This window comes from Populus trichocarpa, chromosome 18, assembly GCF_000002775.5.
Source record: "Populus trichocarpa isolate Nisqually-1 chromosome 18, P.trichocarpa_v4.1, whole genome shotgun sequence".
Taxonomy (NCBI): Eukaryota; Viridiplantae; Streptophyta; class Magnoliopsida; order Malpighiales; family Salicaceae; genus Populus; species Populus trichocarpa.
This window is the reverse complement of record NC_037302.2, coordinates 10,505,387-10,525,824: the sequence shown is the minus strand read 5'-3', so window position 1 is coordinate 10,525,824 and position 20,438 is coordinate 10,505,387. Positions and strand designations below refer to the sequence as shown.

At 33.3% G+C, this 20,438-nt stretch overlaps 2 protein-coding genes across 7 annotated transcripts; both read left to right on the top strand.

Annotated features, from left to right (window-relative positions):
• The first annotated feature begins 1,118 nt into the window (after window positions 1-1,118).
• Window positions 1,119-5,636, top strand: LOC7488941 (uncharacterized protein C3F10.06c). 3 transcript variants are annotated; one of them, XM_024589492.2, is made up of 7 exons: window positions 1,119-1,524; window positions 1,615-1,772; window positions 1,976-2,675; window positions 4,251-4,351; window positions 4,450-4,558; window positions 4,878-4,937; window positions 5,201-5,636. In XM_024589492.2, the coding sequence occupies exons 1-7, from the start codon at window positions 1,236-1,238 to the stop codon at window positions 5,365-5,367; spliced, it is 1,584 nt and encodes a 527-aa protein (XP_024445260.1). In that variant the 5' UTR covers window positions 1,119-1,235; the 3' UTR covers window positions 5,368-5,636. The 3 variants fall into 3 exon arrangements, with proteins under 3 accessions (XP_024445260.1, XP_024445261.1, XP_024445262.1); XM_024589494.2 differs by having other exon boundaries at window positions 1,323-1,524; window positions 1,620-1,772; XM_024589493.2 differs by lacking the exons at window positions 4,251-4,351; window positions 4,450-4,558.
• Window positions 5,637-13,551: 7,915 nt separating this feature from the next.
• On the top strand, window positions 13,552-20,224 carry LOC7488940 (putative ABC transporter B family member 8). Of its 4 annotated transcripts, none has more exons than XM_024590453.2 (9): window positions 13,552-13,973; window positions 14,059-14,113; window positions 14,426-14,604; window positions 14,835-15,292; window positions 16,805-17,345; window positions 17,499-17,678; window positions 17,826-19,109; window positions 19,218-19,633; window positions 19,719-20,224. In XM_024590453.2, the coding sequence occupies exons 1-9, from the start codon at window positions 13,740-13,742 to the stop codon at window positions 20,068-20,070; spliced, it is 3,699 nt and encodes a 1,232-aa protein (XP_024446221.1). In that variant the 5' UTR covers window positions 13,552-13,739; the 3' UTR covers window positions 20,071-20,224. The 4 variants fall into 4 exon arrangements, with proteins under 4 accessions (XP_024446221.1, XP_024446223.1, XP_024446224.1 ...); XM_024590455.2 differs by having other exon boundaries at window positions 13,828-13,973; window positions 14,033-14,113; XM_024590454.2 differs by having other exon boundaries at window positions 13,880-13,973; window positions 14,059-14,352.
• The last annotated feature ends 214 nt before the right edge of the window (window positions 20,225-20,438 follow it).

The window sequence follows — 20,438 nt, the reverse complement described above, 5'->3', positions numbered from 1 at the left end:
AGATTTTTTGATCTTTTAAAAGATTTTGATGAACTATTTGGGATGGTTGCACAAAACACAATAAATTATTGGTAGTTGCACAAGGTATAATAGTATTTTTATTGTATTTCAAAGTGCAAAAAAACAAAAAAACCCTGAGTCAACAACTCAGTTTTTTTTTACTCTTAAGGGTAAATAATTATTTTAACTATTTCAATGTTTTTGAAAAGACTGAAAAACCAATGAGCAACAACTCAAGAAATTGTTAAATCTAAGGACAAAACCATATTTTTACTGTGCAAAAAAAATGAAAAATACTAACATATTTCTAAACAATCTTAATGACTAATGAACCAATTATAAAGACCAAAACACCCTCAATACCATTACACTTTTTTTTTACTCAAGGGCAAAAATATAATTTTATTATAGCAATCTATGTATACTGCTACAATGAAAAACCCACACAATTTAAAATTTTTGTTATTGATTTTGTGTCATTTGACATTATTTTTTTCAATATTAATTGATAGATACTTTAATAATATCTTTATCATATTTGATGTTATTGCTTTACTTGCTTAAACCTCTTTGACATTCATTGTACAAGTTAGATTTTTTATGTTGTTCTCACACAATACTTGTATGCATTTCATCTATATTGCTAATTTCTGAATTATTTTATTGTAATATTTGTGATATTATATGTTTTTTTTATAGATATTTTTGCTTGATTTAATATTTATGAAGTATATTAATTAAGTACAAATACAAGTACACATCAAATATAATTTTAGTTTATTGTAAAAATAGAAAGATACATGACATCTATTTAATAATACTAATTATATTCATGGACTTGTTTTGGTAAAATCAATATATAGAATAATAATAATTGTTAATTCAATAATTAAATAATATTCTATAATCATAATACATAAAACATATATTAATTTCAATATAAAAAAATACCTTTGTAAATTTTTTTTATTAATTAATATATAAATTAATAAATTGTTAATTTATTGATTATATAATATCTTAATTAATTAATAATTCCTTGTGTTTTAAAAAATATTAATTTTATTAAGGTTTTTGTTTTTTTTTAAAAGAGAAAATTTTGCCTCGTAATTATCAACTCTTCATTCATCCCTGTCTGATTCTGACACAAAAAAATAAAATCTTTCTCTGCCCGGCGGCCCGGCCTTGTTTAATTCTAAAACCTAAGAATAGACATCAGGCGAAACTGAGTTGAAATGGAGAACTACAGAGACGGGAAACTAAGCATATACAGAGCAGCAAGAAGCATAAAACGCAGAGACAACACAGTCTACAACGCATTACAATCAATCCACGAAGACTCAATATTTGTGGGCGAAATCTCTCAATTATGGCCAGACCTTCCTCTTATAGCCAACCTCCGCTGTGGCCTCTGGTACTCTCCAAAATTCCATTCTACTTGTTACTTCAAATCCACTGATGGTCACACCAACAATTGGTCCTTCAATACCTCTCGCCTTAATCTCCATGTTGCTCTTCTTTCTGGCAAGTCCTATTAATAACATTTTTCTATGTGGGTTTTTTGTTATTTTTATAGCTGATACTGAATTTTTGGGTTCTTGTTAAATTGGTTAGGACAGAAAGGAGGATGTATTATCGTGGATTCTACTCGCAAAGGGAAGAGGTTTCCTGATAGCATGTCCAAAACAATACCCATTTGGACGTGTGTTTTGAACCGTGCTATTCTTAATTATAGAAATAAAATGCTTGATTCTGGTTTGCTGATGAATAGGGTGAGCTTTTTCTTTGTTGTTTATATGTCTTAATTTAATTCGATCCTACTTCCGTTTGTTTTTAAATGTTGTCTTGGAGTTTATATGGCTCATTGCAAGTTATATTTAAGCGTAAATTTTATTGCTTCTTGATGTCGATATGGATTCCTTTGTGTTGTTGTCTTTCTTCTATCGTGCATTTGTGACCAAATTGCTTGTGACAGGAGGTGGCGGATTATTCTAATTGTGCTGAAGATGTAAAACTAAAAAATCATATCTGGGATTGTTCTTTGCATCTACCACTTTGGGTTCCAGATACAGAGAAAGCGGCAATCGAGGAACGTATAGAAAAATGGACTAACCAGTTGGAAGCAAGTGGAGCTGATATTGCATGTATTTCTTCCTGCTTGAAAAAGCCTCTACGCCCTTTATGGATATCACAGAAGACTGTAATCTGGTTAAATGAAGTACCTGATCATAATCAGTGGGATTTCACTCCTATTATACTTGTTTCTGCTTCTTCTTCAAGTGATGTTTTTCGAAATAAGACTACCTCAGAGTTTAGCTGGAATTATATTCCAGGAGCTGGAGACGATGAAGAAAGTTGGGCAAGGGGTTTGACACCCACCCATTTCTGGAGTCATGTGCATGATCTTATTAGTTCAGGACCTGATCTTTGTAACCAAAAGGTAGCTGATATAGTTGAAAAGGATAGAGTATATCGTGCTCATAGGGGAGAGTATGCTCCTCCAGTTACTGTCAAGAATCTGAAGATGGCTGATGATGTGGCTGATGTTTCTAATGTAGAACTACCATTAGCTTCAAATATGCATAGTGATGATACTACTTTACAGCCATCTAATGATTATTGTACAACATTTTGGATAGGATCAACCAATCTTGTTGTAGGAACAACTAAACATGGTATGCTTTCTATTTCTTTTTTTTCTTTTTTTAATTTGGCATGTTAATATGTTAATTCAACATATTATCCTGTTCAAGTAATATTCCATTTGATTTCCATAAATTTAGGATTCATTATTTTGAAACCGCTGTTTTATTACTGTCGTGTTTGTCTTGTCTCATTTTTTGAACAGAATATTTGAGCAGTAAAGAATATGAGCTGTTTTTTACTTTTGAATCTTTTCTCTCTAGTATTTTTTGTAGGGAATGTCTAAATGGTAAGAATAGAAAACATGCCAATTAGGAATTGAACTCTCTTTAACTAGTCCTGTTACAGATCAGATTTTGTTGCATTTACTTCAAAACAAAAGGTTTTAGCAAAACCTGTATCTTCTTATGAAGAGCCTGGTTGATCTGTAAGATATCAAAAGAACACAATTTCTTTTAGTTTACTATTTTTTTTCTTTTCTTTTTTTCTTAAATAGCTTAGTGAAATTTAAAAACAGTACATTATCCCCAGTTTAATTTTCATATTTGAAATTATGAAAACACATAGAAATCAGATTATCATGAATGCTTAAAATCCTTACATGCCTTTTGATTTGGAATCTTAAATTCCAAAACATGGCTTATTTTCTTATCTATCAAGTAGTTGTTTTATCACACAACTTTTCCAAAGTACAACGCAATGTTTCTCACATGTGCACCGTATATTATGAGCAAAATTTTCTTTTCAAGGCATTTTGAGTACTGTTTAGCAGTCATTTTTTGGTCCATTGATTTTTGGAAAGTAGCTTTTTAACTTGAATTATCTATTATTTTCATAAGACGGTTCTGTTCTATATTAATATAGGTCTATAATATTTTTCCTCAATAATCCGAAGAAGCTTATCAACTGTTCATTGCATCCCGTTCTTGGTGGCATACTATGCTGGCATGCTTCTGCTGAATACTATGAATAAGCATTCTGAACACCATTATCTTTTATTTAGTACAAACTCATGTTTCTAGATTACTGGTTTATCAAATTCTTTTTATATGTCCAGTATTTTCTTTGGATTTCCAAGCTCATGAATTGAGGAAAGACTTCCCTTATTTATATTGTGTCGAGAGAGGGAATTTAAATGGTCATAAATATGGAATCTATTAAACTGATTCTGTATGAATAAGAGTACTGTCACTTGGACAATGTCAATGGCAGAGGGCGTTGCTTGTATTTGACGATGGCGATGGTATCGGAGTAGGTGAGGCTGCTTTAGCAGTGGTTCCAGTGAACGAAGTTGGTATATGTTTCAGGTGCTAGTCTCTGATATGGGCGGTACTTGTCATTGTGAAGACTTTGGTGGGTTTTGGAGGTGCAGAAGGAGGTGATTTGCATAGTATATGATACTCGGGCATATATTGTTATGGGGAAAGTATATCAAAGTGCCCACAATATGGTGTAGTTATTGCATGGCTATGAGAATATGTGAAACACTGTAGTGTTGTAGGCAACATGATTAAGTGGTAGATAATGTCGTTCAAGCCATAATACATGATTATCCATTTTGTTTCTCTTCTTCTTACACTTATTTTTGTGTTTACTTGTTGATGCAGCTGCACTTATGTCTAATGTTGATTGCATATTGAACTGTGATAAAGAACCAGTCTCTATCAATCTTCCAGATTCTGAAGCCCATTTGCATCTTCCTATGGTGGTGTGTAAAAAGAATTGTTTACAAGATTTAACCATTTTCTGGAAGCACTATTCTTTTATAGGAATGTTGTTTCACTTAATATAAGTTTTTTCTTCCAGAGCTCGAAACTGGATAGGTTTTCCTTGTTCAACAATCTTCCAGCTGCGGTGAACTTTGCAAAATTGAACCTTAGAAAAGCACATAGACTTCTAGTTTGTTGCCGTAGTGGTAAGGATCCCTAAATGAGATCTTGCTAGTAATGATTTTTATTGAATATGCTTAGTGATAGATTTGTTGGGGTTTTTTTTTAGCCCAATTTGGTTTTATGTTTTAGCATTTGAAATGATTTTTTTAACAGTTGTTCAATACCATTTTGTGTATTTTGAACTTCAAAAACAGGGAATACAAGCATATGTGATTGTCCTTTTGATGGCTATGTTATGGATTTGCTAGAGAAATGGAGTTATTAATATTATTTTTATCTATTCTTCTTGTGAAATCACAGAAACTGTTAGATGACTGCTAATATGTCTTTACTTGTTTCCAGGTGAAGATATCAGCGTGTGTATTTGTCTAGCTATTTTGACATCATTATTCGATGATAAAGGTATGATGCTTGCATATTGCATTGAGATTGTGCCATTCCTGGCACTCAGAAAAGAGAAATTATACACCAGAAGAAATTATTTATTTATTTTGTTGTTTTGTTGTTGAAGATATGATAGTGCTTTCCCAGCATATATTTTGTTTGGCCTCCCATTCTCATTTTGTTGGCATCAACCCTACTTTGCTCCTTTGAACATTGCCAAATAATTTAAGAAGTATGTTTTCTTGTAATTCTCATTTTCTGATGTTTGGCCCTTGGATCAGGAACTTTTGATGATGGAAGATCTTTCAGCGAAACATGTATTACTAAATTGGAGATGCGGCGTCGACTTGTATTTGTTTGTAAATTTGCAATAACTGCTCGACCATCAAGAGGAAATTTGAAACAGGTTTTTGGTTTTCTTACTGGAGGAAGTGCTGCTTCTGCCTGACCATTACTCTCCACTTTAACATTGTTGAGCTGCTTGTAGGCTGGCATAACCGCATAAGCAATAGCTTAGGACACTCCTGGAAAATCCACAGCTGTGCATCTTACAACATTGAGCAAGTCTTTTGCAACTGTTCAAAACCTCTTGCACTGTAACACTGAGCTAAAACTGTTTTTGTTTCTCTCATACATCCGTCTGCACAAGGTCAAACTTTCTGCTGATCTAGGATTGCACTGTTCTACTATTTGCTAATCACGATTTCTTTCCGTTGAGCGCTCATGCCTGACCCTAACATGACATTATAGATAAAGTAGTGATTGAAAAGCGTTTCTTGGGTGATAATTTGGTGATCCGCGCTATGACATTGCTAAATATACCCAATTACCACCCTTAATCTACATGCAGTAGTTGTTCCACCGTTCAAATGGATCTCCTCTTCAAAGTTCAAATGCTTCTTTTCTTTATACATGGCTAGATATTAGGCTTTACAGCAATAAAAGCAAGCTTATAAAGATGCGTGCCACTAAAGTTAATCGCATATATGATAGTGGCTGGCGTCTCCTTAATTTCTTTTTGCATGGCCATAATCAGAAAACACACCACTAGGGGGGAGGATGATAGGAAATCAAACTAAGAAAGCAGCATGGACCCCATTTTGGGAATGGAGGTGATGACCCTCTATTATTTAATTTTCTTACCTCACGGTTTTTGCTTTCCACTAATCATCATCTTTGAAATATTGTTTATTTCCTTGAGTTTGTGTGGAAGGGAAAGGAATTGAATACAAAATAAAACCAGTACGTGACAAAATGTTTGATCTATTTGCCTGATGATGAAAGTTTTAGGTGAATGTTTGCAGGATTCATTCGTGGAGTTCTTTCCATGCATAAAATAGGGATTTATCTTTTGGTGTGACCCCTATAGCAAGAAGAAGAAGAAGAAGAAGAAGAAGAAGAAGAAGACGATGGTAGAGTCAATCCCATCATCTTTAAAATACTCTGTTATTTTTCTGTTCTTTTGCACGCTTCTTAGATTAATCTTACATCATAGACAAACTGGTGGATTGGGATTAAAGTTGAGGAAGTCCCACCAGGCATGTCTAAATCTCACTTTGTTACCCTAATCAATCAATCAATTCATCCATAACTTGGATTGCAATGAAACTTTAATCTCTCTCTTTCTTTCTTTTTCTTTTTCTTTTTTCTACTCTGCACATTTTTTCTTGGTAAAAATATAATTCTTAACATAATAATATGAAATACAAACAAATATGATTAAAAAAACTTCCAGGATCAATGAACCTGGAAGTAGATCCCATTTAGAGATTTTAATCCAATATATATTCTGAAAAGTTTTTTTTTAATTATTATTATGCTATCTTGATGCTAATCATTATTCTTTTTTAACAATGATTGTGATATATACTAGAAGTCAAAAATTGAAAATTTTATTTTGTTTCTTGATATTAGTGTTTTTCAATCATTAAAAGTTTACTCACAATTGAATAGTAGATTATCAAATATATGCTGGCGAAACCTTTACAAAGACGGTTATAATTATTTTTTAAAATGCTTTTCGTGCTAAAATATATTAAAATAGTATTTTTTTTATTTTTAAAAAATTATTTTTGAGATTAGCGCATCAACACAATCCAAAACATATAAAAAATTAATTTTTAACAACAAAAAAAAATTAAAACTTTTAAAAACGCGGTGCAAAATGTTGTCCAAGTTCCTCCTGGATTGAGTTTGGCTAAAACAAGTGAAATAATGACTAAGATGCCCTAAGAACTTGCAAGACTAGTTCTTCGATGCGATTAGAATTGATCTGTTATGTTAAAAATTAAATATTATTAATGAATTTATAGATAAAATTATATCTTGATCATTTTATCAATTATTTTGTCGATATAAAGTGTTATGTCATCGTACGATTTGTCTTTTTAAATTTCACTATAATACTACCTGTAATTTTATTGATATATACCGAGAAATTATTTCTATCGATATATCTACAGATAAACTTTATCACATAGTTAATTCCGTCAACTAAGTTATTGGTAAAAGTTACACATCATCGTATTTTTTTATATTTTTTTATTCATTCTTTTTCTCCGGTGCAATTCCCTTAGTGTTTACCTAAGGGTATAATGATAAAGAAATCTATCGGTAAAGTTCATTGCAATTTACCTGATAAAAAAAATTTCATTAGTATTTATCAAATTTCTGATAGAGAGATGCCTATTTCCTTTATATTTTGGATAAGACGAAGGGAATTACAAGAAAAATATAAATAGTCAACATAGAAGGAGAAAAGTTGTTCTCTTGATTACTATTCTGTAATATTTTTTTAATTTATTTTATTTTTTATTTTTTATATCAGATTTGATCCTCGTTATTTTATTATTATTTGTTTTTTTTTTAATTTTTGATGATTATGAATTTTTATTATTATTTTTATACCAGATTTGATCCTTATATCCTAGCTAGATCGTGGGTAAGTCAAGTTAACTCGGTTTGAATTGAGTTTTTTTTTTTTTTTTCGTTTGACATTAGGTTTTTGGGCCTTTGGCTTCGTAATTTTTTATGCTTTTAACTTGACTCAAGTTTTTTTTATTGATTTAAATTTGAATATTTTTTTCTAGTTTTTTTTTTAAATTTTTTTTATCCTGATCTCATATTATATGTCGTGTATTAGTCAAAGTAACTTGAATTGACTAGGGCTTTTTTCCCCACGTTTCTTTTCTTGAAATTGATTTTTGTTTTCATTTTTATTTTTTAGGGTTTGGTTATTGGCTCTTAAGCTTTATAATTTTTTCTGTGTTCTTTTATGTGGGGTTATTACGACTCGTAAGTTAGTCAAGTTAACCCAATTAACTCAAGTTTTTTTTTAAAAAAATATAGCTATGGTTTTTTTTAGGTTTTTTTTAAATAGTTTTTTTTTTTTTATCATGATCTCATATCAAGGATCATGGGTTAGTCAAGTTAACTTATTTTTTTTTTATGTTTCTATATTTTAAATTGATTTTTCTTATTTTATTTCATTTTTTAATATTAAATTATTATAACTTAAACTTTCTGATTTGTTTTGAATTTTTTTTTAGCAGGCTAGCTGCAGATTATTCAAGTTATCCCAAGATATGAGTGTTTGTGAATTAGGGTAGGCAGATAAGCACAAGTATCATATATATGAACCAAACAAATTACATGTGTCACATGATTCATGTGCTTGATCATCAGGGAAAAAAAAATACTCTGGGAATTCAATGTATCTGCTTATTTGATTGCCAGAAACAATGTAAAGGTGGTGAGAATGTTGAAATTGCTGAGGCCGCGTTGAATGCTTTTGACCAATTTTGAAAATTGAGTTTTAAAATGCGAGTCTGTAGCCTCTGCTCTCTGGTGACGATCAAGAAATAATGATAGTTTATAACTGTGTTGAAAAGTGTCTTTATATTGCTAACAGCACAATGTGTTACGCATGTAATTCTTTATTATTAAGCCCCACTAATTGCCTGACGTTAATAAGCAAGAACTGGTGATTCTTAACCTAATCTGCACAGGTGATCTTCCATAGGGTTAATAAGCAAAAATGGCTGACGAAGAGGGGCGGCGGCTCCATTACAGGCGGCTAATTCTTGGGCGGAAAGCCGGAGTAACTTTCATTTATCCACGTTTATTATTTGAACCAGACAAAAAAATGAAGTTGATCCACGTTGTAATTAGGAAAAGCTGCTTTCAAAAAAAAAACTAAACCCAATTAAGAAGAGTCAATTAGCTGAGATTAGTGTGCGCATAGGATAGTATTGATTAGTGTAATTATACACGATGTGTAAATTCTTAGTCTTAATGCATCTGTGTCTGAGTAAAATAATATTCTTCCATCAAGTATCCAAATAAAGAACTACTGATTGATAATCGCACGTTTATAAGTATTGATAAACTTATGAAGATTATGTTGGGTTCATGAAATGTAAATTCGTAATATTATTTAGGATTTACATTAGGATTATTTGAAGATTATATGTTCTTTTTAAATTTGAATAATTATTTCAAGACTAAGATGTCGCAAATTACAAATTGTCCAAGCAGTCGATCTTTAATGATAATCTTTACGAACCACAAGTGAAAAATCTTCTAAATTCTTTTATGAGAAATAAATTGCTATATCATTGAGTGTTAACTCATTTTCTTTTCTGTTTAAGTGTTTATGTACTATATTGTTGTACTATCTTTTAATGTATAGAAAATAAGAGGCATAACAATCAATTGCGAGTTAATTTAGTGTTCATGTCATTTGACAAACATCAATATATATTAGTTCCAGGTATCCTTGTATCTCGGTTAATGAAAGTAGTTGATTTCTTTAGTAAAGAAAGGAACATAATATGAACGGGTCTCAACAACTCTAATTAATGTCTATTCTTAATAGATAATTGACAAGAAAAATTAATTAAGAACAATGTTTTGATGCAATAGAAATCGCAAAATTATAACAATTTTATTATTTCTTATGTAAAATATTTTTATTCCACGAATTTTATCTTTCCTCTAAATTCATTAATCATATATTAGATTCATTAATCAAATATAATTGAATATTAAAAATAATTTTTTTTTTATTAATAATAAATATGTTTTACTTGAATAAAACCAATGCCATGAATAACCAAACTGACTAGCTAGAAAATATATTCACTAATACAATATTAATAATTACTCAAGTGAATTAATGTTGAAAGTAATCATCTTGTAATTTGGAGTTATTATAGATTAATTTACTAATCAACCTGCGTCTATGTTGACAACTTCATCGTCATAATTATTTTTTATTTAGCTTTTATATCACATCTTTATTTATCTTCTTTTCACTACAGTATATAAATTAGGCATTGCATCTTTTTTGAAAAAAACATTCTGCAGGATTTTCGTTTCTTCTAATGTACTTTCCTCTTGAATTTACCTTAAAGTTTCATGTCTCAGGTCTGGGTGGCATACTCGGCATGCCAAAACCAGACTTTATTAGTAAAATAATTAAATTTGCGCAACTAACTAGTTTTATCATGACCAGCTAGTAGGGTGAAAAGAGAGAGAGAGAGAGAGAGAAGGAAAACATATTTATATAATAAATAATAATTTTTATTTTATTATCAGAAAATAATAATAAAAGAGAGAGAAAGAATTTCAATGATTTAAATTCTAGAGTAAAAATTGTATCTTTAATTTCAGTCAGAATTCTCTCTTCTTATTTATGTATCTTATTTATGTATGTATTTTTTTATTTGACAAAACCATGATTTTTTTTTATCAACAACATGGTTTCTATTTTAGTTTATCAATAATAATTAATTTCCTCAACCACATCATTGTATGAAAAGAAATCAATTAATGATAATCTTTAAAATTTATCCATATTTTCTTATTATATGTACTTTCTGTCAATTTTTTCTATTGTTTTTTATTTAGATTTTTTTTCTTACATATATAATCTTGAAAGAATGGAAATATAAGAACTAAGGTAACATGAACGATGAACATGATCACTAATTTTGATGGAGAATCAACAGTTGGACATATTAATTAGAAAATATAGATACATGAAGGGTTACGATTCATTGAATTTATAAGGGCGCGTACAGTGATAGGTTTCCATGAGAAGAAGAAGAAGAAGAAGAAGAAGAACAGATGAAGAAACTGGCCTGCTACGTTCAAATTTCTTTTTGAAGAGAATCAATGATGAAACATGTAAGATGCTTCTACCCACTCATAAGAACAATGAATTCTGCAACTTGGATCCATACACTGCACATGATACATATGGGGCTAAGAGAATAGTAAGGAAATATTATTCCACTGATAATTAGACATATGTGATATTTGGAAGGGAATAATAGACTGATTTTCAATAAGAATATGATACTTTGGAAGAGGAATTAATTTGAAAAAGTCGAGCAGACAGTCTGATCAGGTGGAGCCCCAATTATTCTTATCATATAGCAAATTTACGCGTTCTTAGTCTTCTGGTTTCTTTTTCTAGGAGAAATTAAGAGATTTTGTGCATTATTCCTCTTCCTCAACATCTACATGCTGTTGGTATATATGTGATAGTAAGGTAGGGGGGCTTTGGAAAATATTCCTTTTCGAAAGATTAGAATATATAGAGTTTTAATAACCAAGTCGTCGTCATGGATATGGATTTGAATGTAAATTTCAAGTTCAAAAATCTTTTACTTCATATTGTTAGATAATAATATAAATCATATCTTAAGACTTCACATAACAACTTACTATTGAGTTGAGATGGTTCTTTGATATGGTATCAGAGCCTTGATGATCAAGCGATTACGAGTTCGAATCTCACTATTCTCATTTATTTGATAAAAATTAAGCACAAGGTAAAGTGAGTCTGTGGGGGTATGTTAGAGAATAATATAAATCATATCCTGAGACCTCACCTAACAGTTTAAACTATTAAGTTGAGATGGTTCTTTGATACAAATAATATATTAAAAAATAATATAAATTATATCTTAAAATCTCACCTAATAATTTAAATTATTAAATTAAAATGATTGTTTGATATTATTAATATCTTATATTTCATGTATTTGACATCAATAATTAGGTTATTTATGCATAAGCCAAATTAAATATGGCCTCAAGCAACCCTATATATCATATATCATGTAAGAGATTCTTTTTATAATAAATAAAACGAAGATAATCCACCAATATGAAACCATCCAATTCATTACAAGATGTCGTAAATGTCTTCTTTAATATTCATTGATTTTAATTATTTTTCCTATGCTTGGGAGGCTTCAGAGAAGATCTCTTTGTACAGTGCACGGTTGTTACCAGAGGTTTGGAGCTTATTGGATGCTTGTTAAAAGAATTACGAGAATAAAGAGCAAAAGAATCGAAAAGAAAGCAGCTGGAACAGACAGGTCTCATCATACAGACATATATATATATATATATATATATATATATATATATTTGTTGATTCCGTGTGGCCGGAGATATGTATAAGAGGATCTTGAGAGTCCAACAAAGACAGCTAGCCAGATAGTGGTATGACAGAATATGGTCTGATCATCAGCATGCAGGAAAGCCAATTTATTAAATAATTAATCAAGTGAAAGAAGAATATGCTTCATCAACCCAACAATCTCATTTTTTTCTTGTCTGCTTATTTAACATATGCTACACTAAAAAATGCCTGAGCTCTGTAATTATGTTCATCGCTAATATTATACATTTTTCAGAAAGCTAGCAGCTAGCTAGCGTTTCATTTCAGTCACGGCCTTTTCTTCTTTCTTAAGATAAATAATATTAGTTTCTTTAAAACATTACGAGGCCACAGTGTAGACTACTGTTTTTACTGCATTGAAACAGAAACGCTAGCTAGAAAAAGAATGGAACTATTGACATGAAAGATTTGAACAAAAGACCTGCAAGTATATTTTAGTCTAGTCGTGTAATTATTAGTATCATGCAGGCATTTATATTTAATGATTCCTTCAACAAGAGCTGCCCTTTGACTGGACAGATTAATTCCTTTACAGGGTAGGTAGAACGGATTTAGATTTTTGTTCTGATGAAGGAGGAAAATATTACAGTAATTGTGTATCTAAATGGTAGATTTTCAGTTTTTGAGTCTCGTATATAATTAAATTAATATTATTAGTACATTCACTGGCAAGGTAAGGTTGCACAAACCATAATATGTTTGAAATATCCTGGGATAATGATATACAAATAGATGGTAATATCAAAGTCGACAAGAAGCTGACAGAAAAATAAGGATCCATTTTTTTAAAATCATTAATTAATTAATCTCTAGCTATACAAATATGAATTTAAATTTTACTTTTTTCACTTTAATTAATAAAATAATAATAACAAAGGAATAGGCTTGTGCAAGCTCGAAGAGCTTTTAGGTATCATATCTTAAACAAACTAGACTAAAGCAAGCAAATAGGAATGGAAAAGGAAACATTACCAGGCAGCCCCAATTGGTCATAGTCATCTTTCTTGAAAACACTCTTTTTATCCTTGTCTTAGCTTTGCTTGATGCTACAGAAAGTGACCACTATGAAAAACACTAGAAAGAATGCCTTTCTTTAACCACCCCACATGAAACTTTATGACAAATTTGGGTCCGCTTCATGGAAAATCACCACTCACTTCTTGATCTACTCTTATATATATATATATATATATTGATACGAGAGTATCAGTATTTGTTTGGGTTGAGGGAGTCAGGTCTCCAATGCACAAAACTTTGCCTTTTCTACCTCTTTCTTGGTGCTAGCTAGCCAGTACTGCAGCATCCTACAGGATCTTTGCACGAAGATTATTTTTGCGAGTAAAATGAATTCTCCAAAGAAGAATGAGAGGAGAGGAGAGGAGAGGAAGTCTATAGCCAATATCTTTAGATATGCAGATTGGAATGATATATTGCTTATGCTGCTGGGTACTGTTGGAGCTATTGGAGATGGCATGTCTACAAATTGCTTACTGGTGTTTGCCAGCCGCATAATGAATAGCTTGGGTTATGGTCAGACACGACAAGATAATTACAATTTCATGGTTGAGGTCCAAAAGGTCAGTGACTTGCCAGTCAACATTTCATTCCTCTATCTCTCTTGCTAACTAAAACACAGATTTCCTTTTTTGTTTCTGTCAACAGTGCAGTTTAGACTTTGTGTACTTGGGATTAGCGGTCATGGTGATGGCTTTTATGGGTAATCTCAACAGCACTAATTTGATCTATACACATGACTTTGCTTTTCTTTCTCAAGACAATTATGTCTTGTTTGGAAAAGTGGTGCAAACATAATTCAATCCACTGTGTACCCAAAGAACACTCCAGGAACAAAAGGAGGCCGACAGCAAACGTCACTACAAACAATTACAGTAGAACAAGAAATGAAAGCATCTTTTGGAACCCTAGATACTGACGCTACCCCATTAAGAAAAACAAGTGATTAATTAAGTTGGTGAAAATTATTTCCTTGACTGTTGTTGCACTAAATCAGTTCATTTTATATTCACAGAGGGTTACTGTTGGAGTAAAACGAGCGAGAGACAGGTTTTGAAGATCCGATACAAGTATTTGGAAGCTATACTTCGACAAGAAGTTGGGTTCTATGATTCACAGGAAGCAACTACTTCAGAGATCATCAACAGCATATCAAACGATACTTCTCTCGTACAAGAAGTACTAAGTGAAAAGGTAAACTTAAGGTTTCGTCTATTTATGGACAGAAAACATCTTAAGTTCTATATATGAGGTAGATTGGCAAATCTGCTCCACCCCTTTCATTTTGCTTCCCTTACAATCTTCCTTTGATGTACAAATGTTATGAAGGATGAAAGTACTCCAAGATCTCAAATTCTGTATTCATTTTTATTGATATTATTCTCATAGGAGCACTTATTTAACATCATCTCTAATGTTTTTAGGTGCCCATATTTTTGATGCACGCGTCTGTATTCTTCTCGGGACTTGCCTTTGCCACATACTTTTCATGGAGACTGTCTTTAGTAGCCTTCCCAACTCTTCTTCTTCTAATCATCCCTGGAATGATATACGGAAAATACCTTCTCTACTTGTCAAAGAAAGCTCGGACGGAGTATGGCAAAGCAAACTCCATCGTGGAGCGGGCATTAAGTTCCATCAAGACTATTTATTCATTCACTGCCGAGAAGAGAATCATCGATAGGTATTCAGCAATATTGGATAGAACAACAAAATTGGGAATCAAGCAGGGTATAGCCAAAGGTCTTGCTGTTGGGAGTACAGGGCTTTCTTTTGCAATATGGGCTTTCCTTGCTTGGTATGGAAGTCATTTGGTCATGTACAAAGGAGAAAGTGGAGGGAGGATCTATGCTGCTGGCATTTCCTTCATATTGAGTGGACTGTGAGTGGCTTTCTTGCATCATAACTTTAGATTTGTGCATGGTCAGTCTAAATATTGATATGTCTAGTGAGGTGCTACCTGCCAAGTGAATCTTCAGTAGATCCTTCTCAAATTATCCCTCATTATCAAATCAAACAAATAATTTCATGAAAAATATTAATAGGTTCATCGAAAGGTTTCAACATGTATATTCCTAAGTAGCCATAATTGAACCTACAATCCCTAGACTGGGAAAAGCTCTCCCCAACTTTAACAAAATTGTTATGATAGTATTGATTTGAGATTCGATAGCATGTTCCCACAATACACATTTTATATACAATCTGTCTCTGAACTTTGTGTTGGATCAAGGATTTCTTATTGTTAATTGATTACATATATATTAGATACTAGAAACATGAAGGGGTAGGGATTTAGTGGCAAGGCTTTAATTATGCCTACTTTCTCATTTGAAATCTGTAAAATTGTGTCTTTTGATTTAGCTTTTCCAGCATATGTGTAGTTGGCACACTTTCTGAACTCAGTTGATGACAGAAAATGTAACCACCTTCCAGTTTTATCTCATGATGATTACGATTAGGCCAAGAATCTCTGGCACTTGTGATTCTTTGAAGCTTCATGGTAGTTTCTAGTTGTCAGTCCTGAAGCTGGACTTGGACCTTTACATTGTGCCCTAAGCTCATCGAGGCTAAAGGACAGCTCAGTACAGGCCAACGGATCTGTCCACATTTGTTGAAAGCATCCAGCAAAATGTTGTTTTGCTTTGTGAAACTGCCTTGCCCTAAACATTATAGAACCATAATTAGAATGTCTAATTTGAAGGCAAATTATTGCAGAAATAAATTTATTCATATATCTCACAAACTTTCCCCCGTACGCATGAGTTTTCACTTGCAGTACTATTTTTTATGACCTTTACACTCACCTAAACTCTTGAAAGCACTGCATGCGACTAATCTATTAAAGGTATAGTCATGTCATTCTTTTATAAAGAGGAGAATTTGTAAGTAAAGAATTACCTTTGCCTTTTCTTCTTTTTATAAAGGGAGGAATGAAAAAAGAAGTGCTTAGTGTGTGATAGTAATGTCATCTACAGAAGTTCCAGTTAGGAAAAACTCGAAGGAAAAGAAGGAAAAAAACAGTCCAAGTACAAGGAAAGAAATTAAACTTAGTGGGTTATATATTGTAAATGGATAGTAGGTCATGCTAAGAATGCTAAAACGATCGTCCATCAATCTTAAATATTAGTGGCACTAGATTGAACATTAAGTTGTTAACTAGCTTGTAATAGTAATTATTAATTGCTAGTATAAATGATTATAAATGTTTTTTTTTTTTACTTCAGAAAAGGAATGAAATCAAATGTTATGTTAAACATGTGTCTAGTTGTATGCATCAAAATGTTTTTCTGTAGAAGTTCCATGGAAATCACCATATCTACTAGACAGGATAATTAATGAAAACAATCCACTTTCTGAATCATTAATTATTTAGCAATTGAATTGTATGCAGATCCCTTGGAATTGCACTTCCTGATCTGAAGTACTTCACAGAAGCTTCTGTTGCTGCTACACGGATATTCAAAAGGATTGATAGAGTTCCAGAAATCGATAGCGAAGACACAAAAGGACGTGTATTAGACAAAATCCAAGGCCAAATTGTATTCCAGAATGTCAGTTTCACATACCCTTGTCGTCCAGATGCCGTTGTTCTCAAAGATTTCAACCTGAAAGTTGAGGCAGGAAAAACAGTAGCTCTTGTTGGAGCAAGTGGGAGTGGAAAGTCCACAGCAATTGCGTTACTCCAGCGTTTCTATGATGTTGATAGTGGCATTGTCAAGATTGATGGTGTTGATCTAAGAACATTGAATTTGAAATGGATAAGAGGACAAATGGGTCTTGTTAGTCAAGACCATGCTTTGTTTGGGACTTCAATAAAAGAGAATATCATGTTTGGGAAGCTTGATGCCACCATGGATGAAATCATGGCTGCGGCTATGGCTGCAAATGCTCACAACTTTATAAGGCAGCTTCCAGAGGGGTATGAAACAAAGGTAATAATTTCTAGTCATTTTTCTATCAATCTACCTGAGATCGGTATAGTCATCTTAAAGGGTGTTTTTGCAGTCACTTGTGCAAAACAATTCCATATGTGCAACTTCTTCGGTATATATAGTCATCTTAAAGGCAAGGCTTTTGTGTAATAGGTTGGTGAAAGAGGAGCACTCCTATCTGGGGGACAAAAGCAGCGAATTGCCATTGCTAGAGCAATAATCAAGAACCCTGTGATTCTCCTACTTGATGAAGCAACCAGTGCTCTTGACTCTGAATCAGAAACACTGGTCCAAAATGCACTTGATCAAGCCTCCATGGGAAGAACTACACTGGTAACTTCTACCATTTTTCCTTATGAATTGTGAAAGAATAATGTATTGGAACCAGAAAGAATTCCTTCAAAATTGTTTTTAATTTTCTACCTGCCAAAATCAGATCATCATTTTCCCACTCTAACAATAACAATGAACAATCTTCAGGTTGTTGCACACAAGCTCTCTACAGTTCGAAATGCAGACCTCATTGCAGTCGTTGACAATGGTAGCATCATTGAAATAGGTTCCCACAATGATCTCATCAACATACAAAATGGCCACTATGCCAAACTGGCAAAGTTACAGAGACAATTCAGCTGTGATGAGCAAGAACAAAATCCTGAAATTCGCTTTTCTTCAGTTACTAGTAGTGCTGCTAGGCAAAGTACAGGAAAATCAAGTCCAACCATCTTTGCTTCACCATTGCCTGTTGATGATAGCCCAAAACCAGTGCACATCCCCGCGCCTTCCTTCTCTCGGCTTCTTTCTTTAAATGCCCCTGAATGGAAGCAAGGCCTGATGGGAAGTATTTCAGCTATAACATTTGGTGCTGTGCAACCTGTCTATGCGTTAACCGTTGGTGGAATGATTGCAGCTCTCTTTGCACCAAACCATGATGAAGTGCGTGACCGAATACGTTTATACTCTTTAATATTCTGTTCTCTTTCCTTGTTCTCCATCATTATAAACCTTGTGCAACACTACAATTTTGCATACATGGGTGAGAGGCTAACCAAGAGAATTCGATTGAGAATGCTAGAGAAGATCTTGGGTTTTGAGACAGCTTGGTTTGATGAAGAGGAAAACTCTAGCGGGGCTTTATGTCTAAGATTGAGCGCTGAAGCCTCCATGGTTAAAACCCTTATCGCAGACAGAGTTTGTTTATTAGTTCAAACCACTTCTGCAGTTACTATAGCAATGATAATGGGGCTAGTCGTGGCTTGGAAGCTTGCAATTGTTATGATAGCGGTGCAACCCCTCACCATTCTGTGTTTCTACACGAAGAAAATTTTGCTGTCTAGTATTTCAACAAATTTTGTCAAGGCACAAAATCGAAGCACTCAAATTGCAGTGGAAGCGGTCTATAATCATAGAATTGTGACATCATTTGCGAGTGTGGGAAAGGTACTTCAACTTTTTGACGAGGCTCAGGAGGAACCAAGGAAGGAGGGCAGGAAAAAGTCGTGGCTAGCAGGAATTGGCATGGGATCTGCTCAGTGCCTAACTTTCATGTCATGGGCTCTAGACTTCTGGTTTGGAGGTACTCTAGTGGAAAAGGGAGAGATATCGGCAGGAGATGTGTTCAAGACATTTTTCATTTTAGTGAGCACCGGGAAGGTTATAGCTGAGGCAGGGAGCATGACTTCAGATTTATCCAAAGGTTCAACAGCAGTGGCTTCTGTGTTCAAGATTCTGGACAGGCAATCCCTGATTCCAGGTTCTTACCATGTAAGTTACATTTCTTGCATGCTGAAAATAATTTTGAAGTTAATTTTGGCATATATAGATTATTGTGGCACAAGTTTTGTTCATTAAACAGCTTGCAATTTCTGATAGGCCGGTGATGGAAGTAGTGGAACCAAGTTGGAAAAACTAGGTGGAAAGATAGAGATGAAGAAGATTGATTTTGCATATCCAAGCCGGCCGGAGACCCTAATACTTCGGCAGTTCTGCTTGGAGGTGAAGCCAGGCACTAGCGTTGGACTAGTAGGAAAAAGTGGATGTGGAAAATCAACCGTGATTGGGTTGATTCAAAGATTCTACGATGTCGAGAAGGGGTCAGTAAGAGTAGATGGAGTGGACATAAGGGAACTAGACATCCAATGGTTCAGGAAGCGCACGGCTCTTGTTAGTCAAGAACCCGTGTTATATTCAGGAAGCATCCGGGAAAACATCATGTTCGGGAAGCTTGATGCGTCCGAGAATGAGGTGGTGGAGGCTGCAAGAGCAGCGAATGCTCACGAGTTTATCTCGTAAGTCTTACTGAGTGTTTAGCTCCATGCATGTCTAAACAAATTATGTGATAATTAACTTCTGAAACTCTGTAATTCTGTGTAGATCACTCAAAGAAGGGTATGAAACTGAATGCGGTGAAAGAGGAGTGCAGCTATCGGGAGGGCAAAAGCAAAGAATAGCAATAGCAAGAGCTATACTTCGCAACCCAACCATCCTATTACTAGACGAGGCAACAAGCGCTCTCGATGTGCAATCTGAGCAGGTTGTGCAAGAAGCACTGGACCGAATCATGGTTAGAAGGACGACAATTGTGGTAGCTCATCGGCTTAACACTATAAAGAATCTAGATTCCATTGCCTTCGTCGCCGATGGAAAGGTGGTGGAGCGAGGAACCTACGCTCAACTAAAGAACAAGAGAGGTGCCTTCTTTGACTTGGCTAGTCTTCAGACTTAGATGTACACACTTGTGCATTAATTGTAGCACCTCCGTGTGTTTATAAGCATGACAAGAAGCTCGGAAGGATACTGGGATGGAATGACTACTGCTTGAAGAACTGTAAAATAAACACGTGCTTCCATACGTAATTAAATTCTCTCATGTTCCTTCCTGTGATGTTTTAAAAAGTTCGGCATTAATTAGTTGTAGACTTACAATTCAGCACTGTTGAGTTGCAAAGCCTAATCGATTGAATAGGAACAAAAAAATCTATCTAAAACAAGTGGTTTAAAATCTTCAATCAAAATATATATTAATTTCACTAACAAAAATTTAATAAATATAAATAGAAATACTGATGAATGTTTTCTATCCGTATATTACAA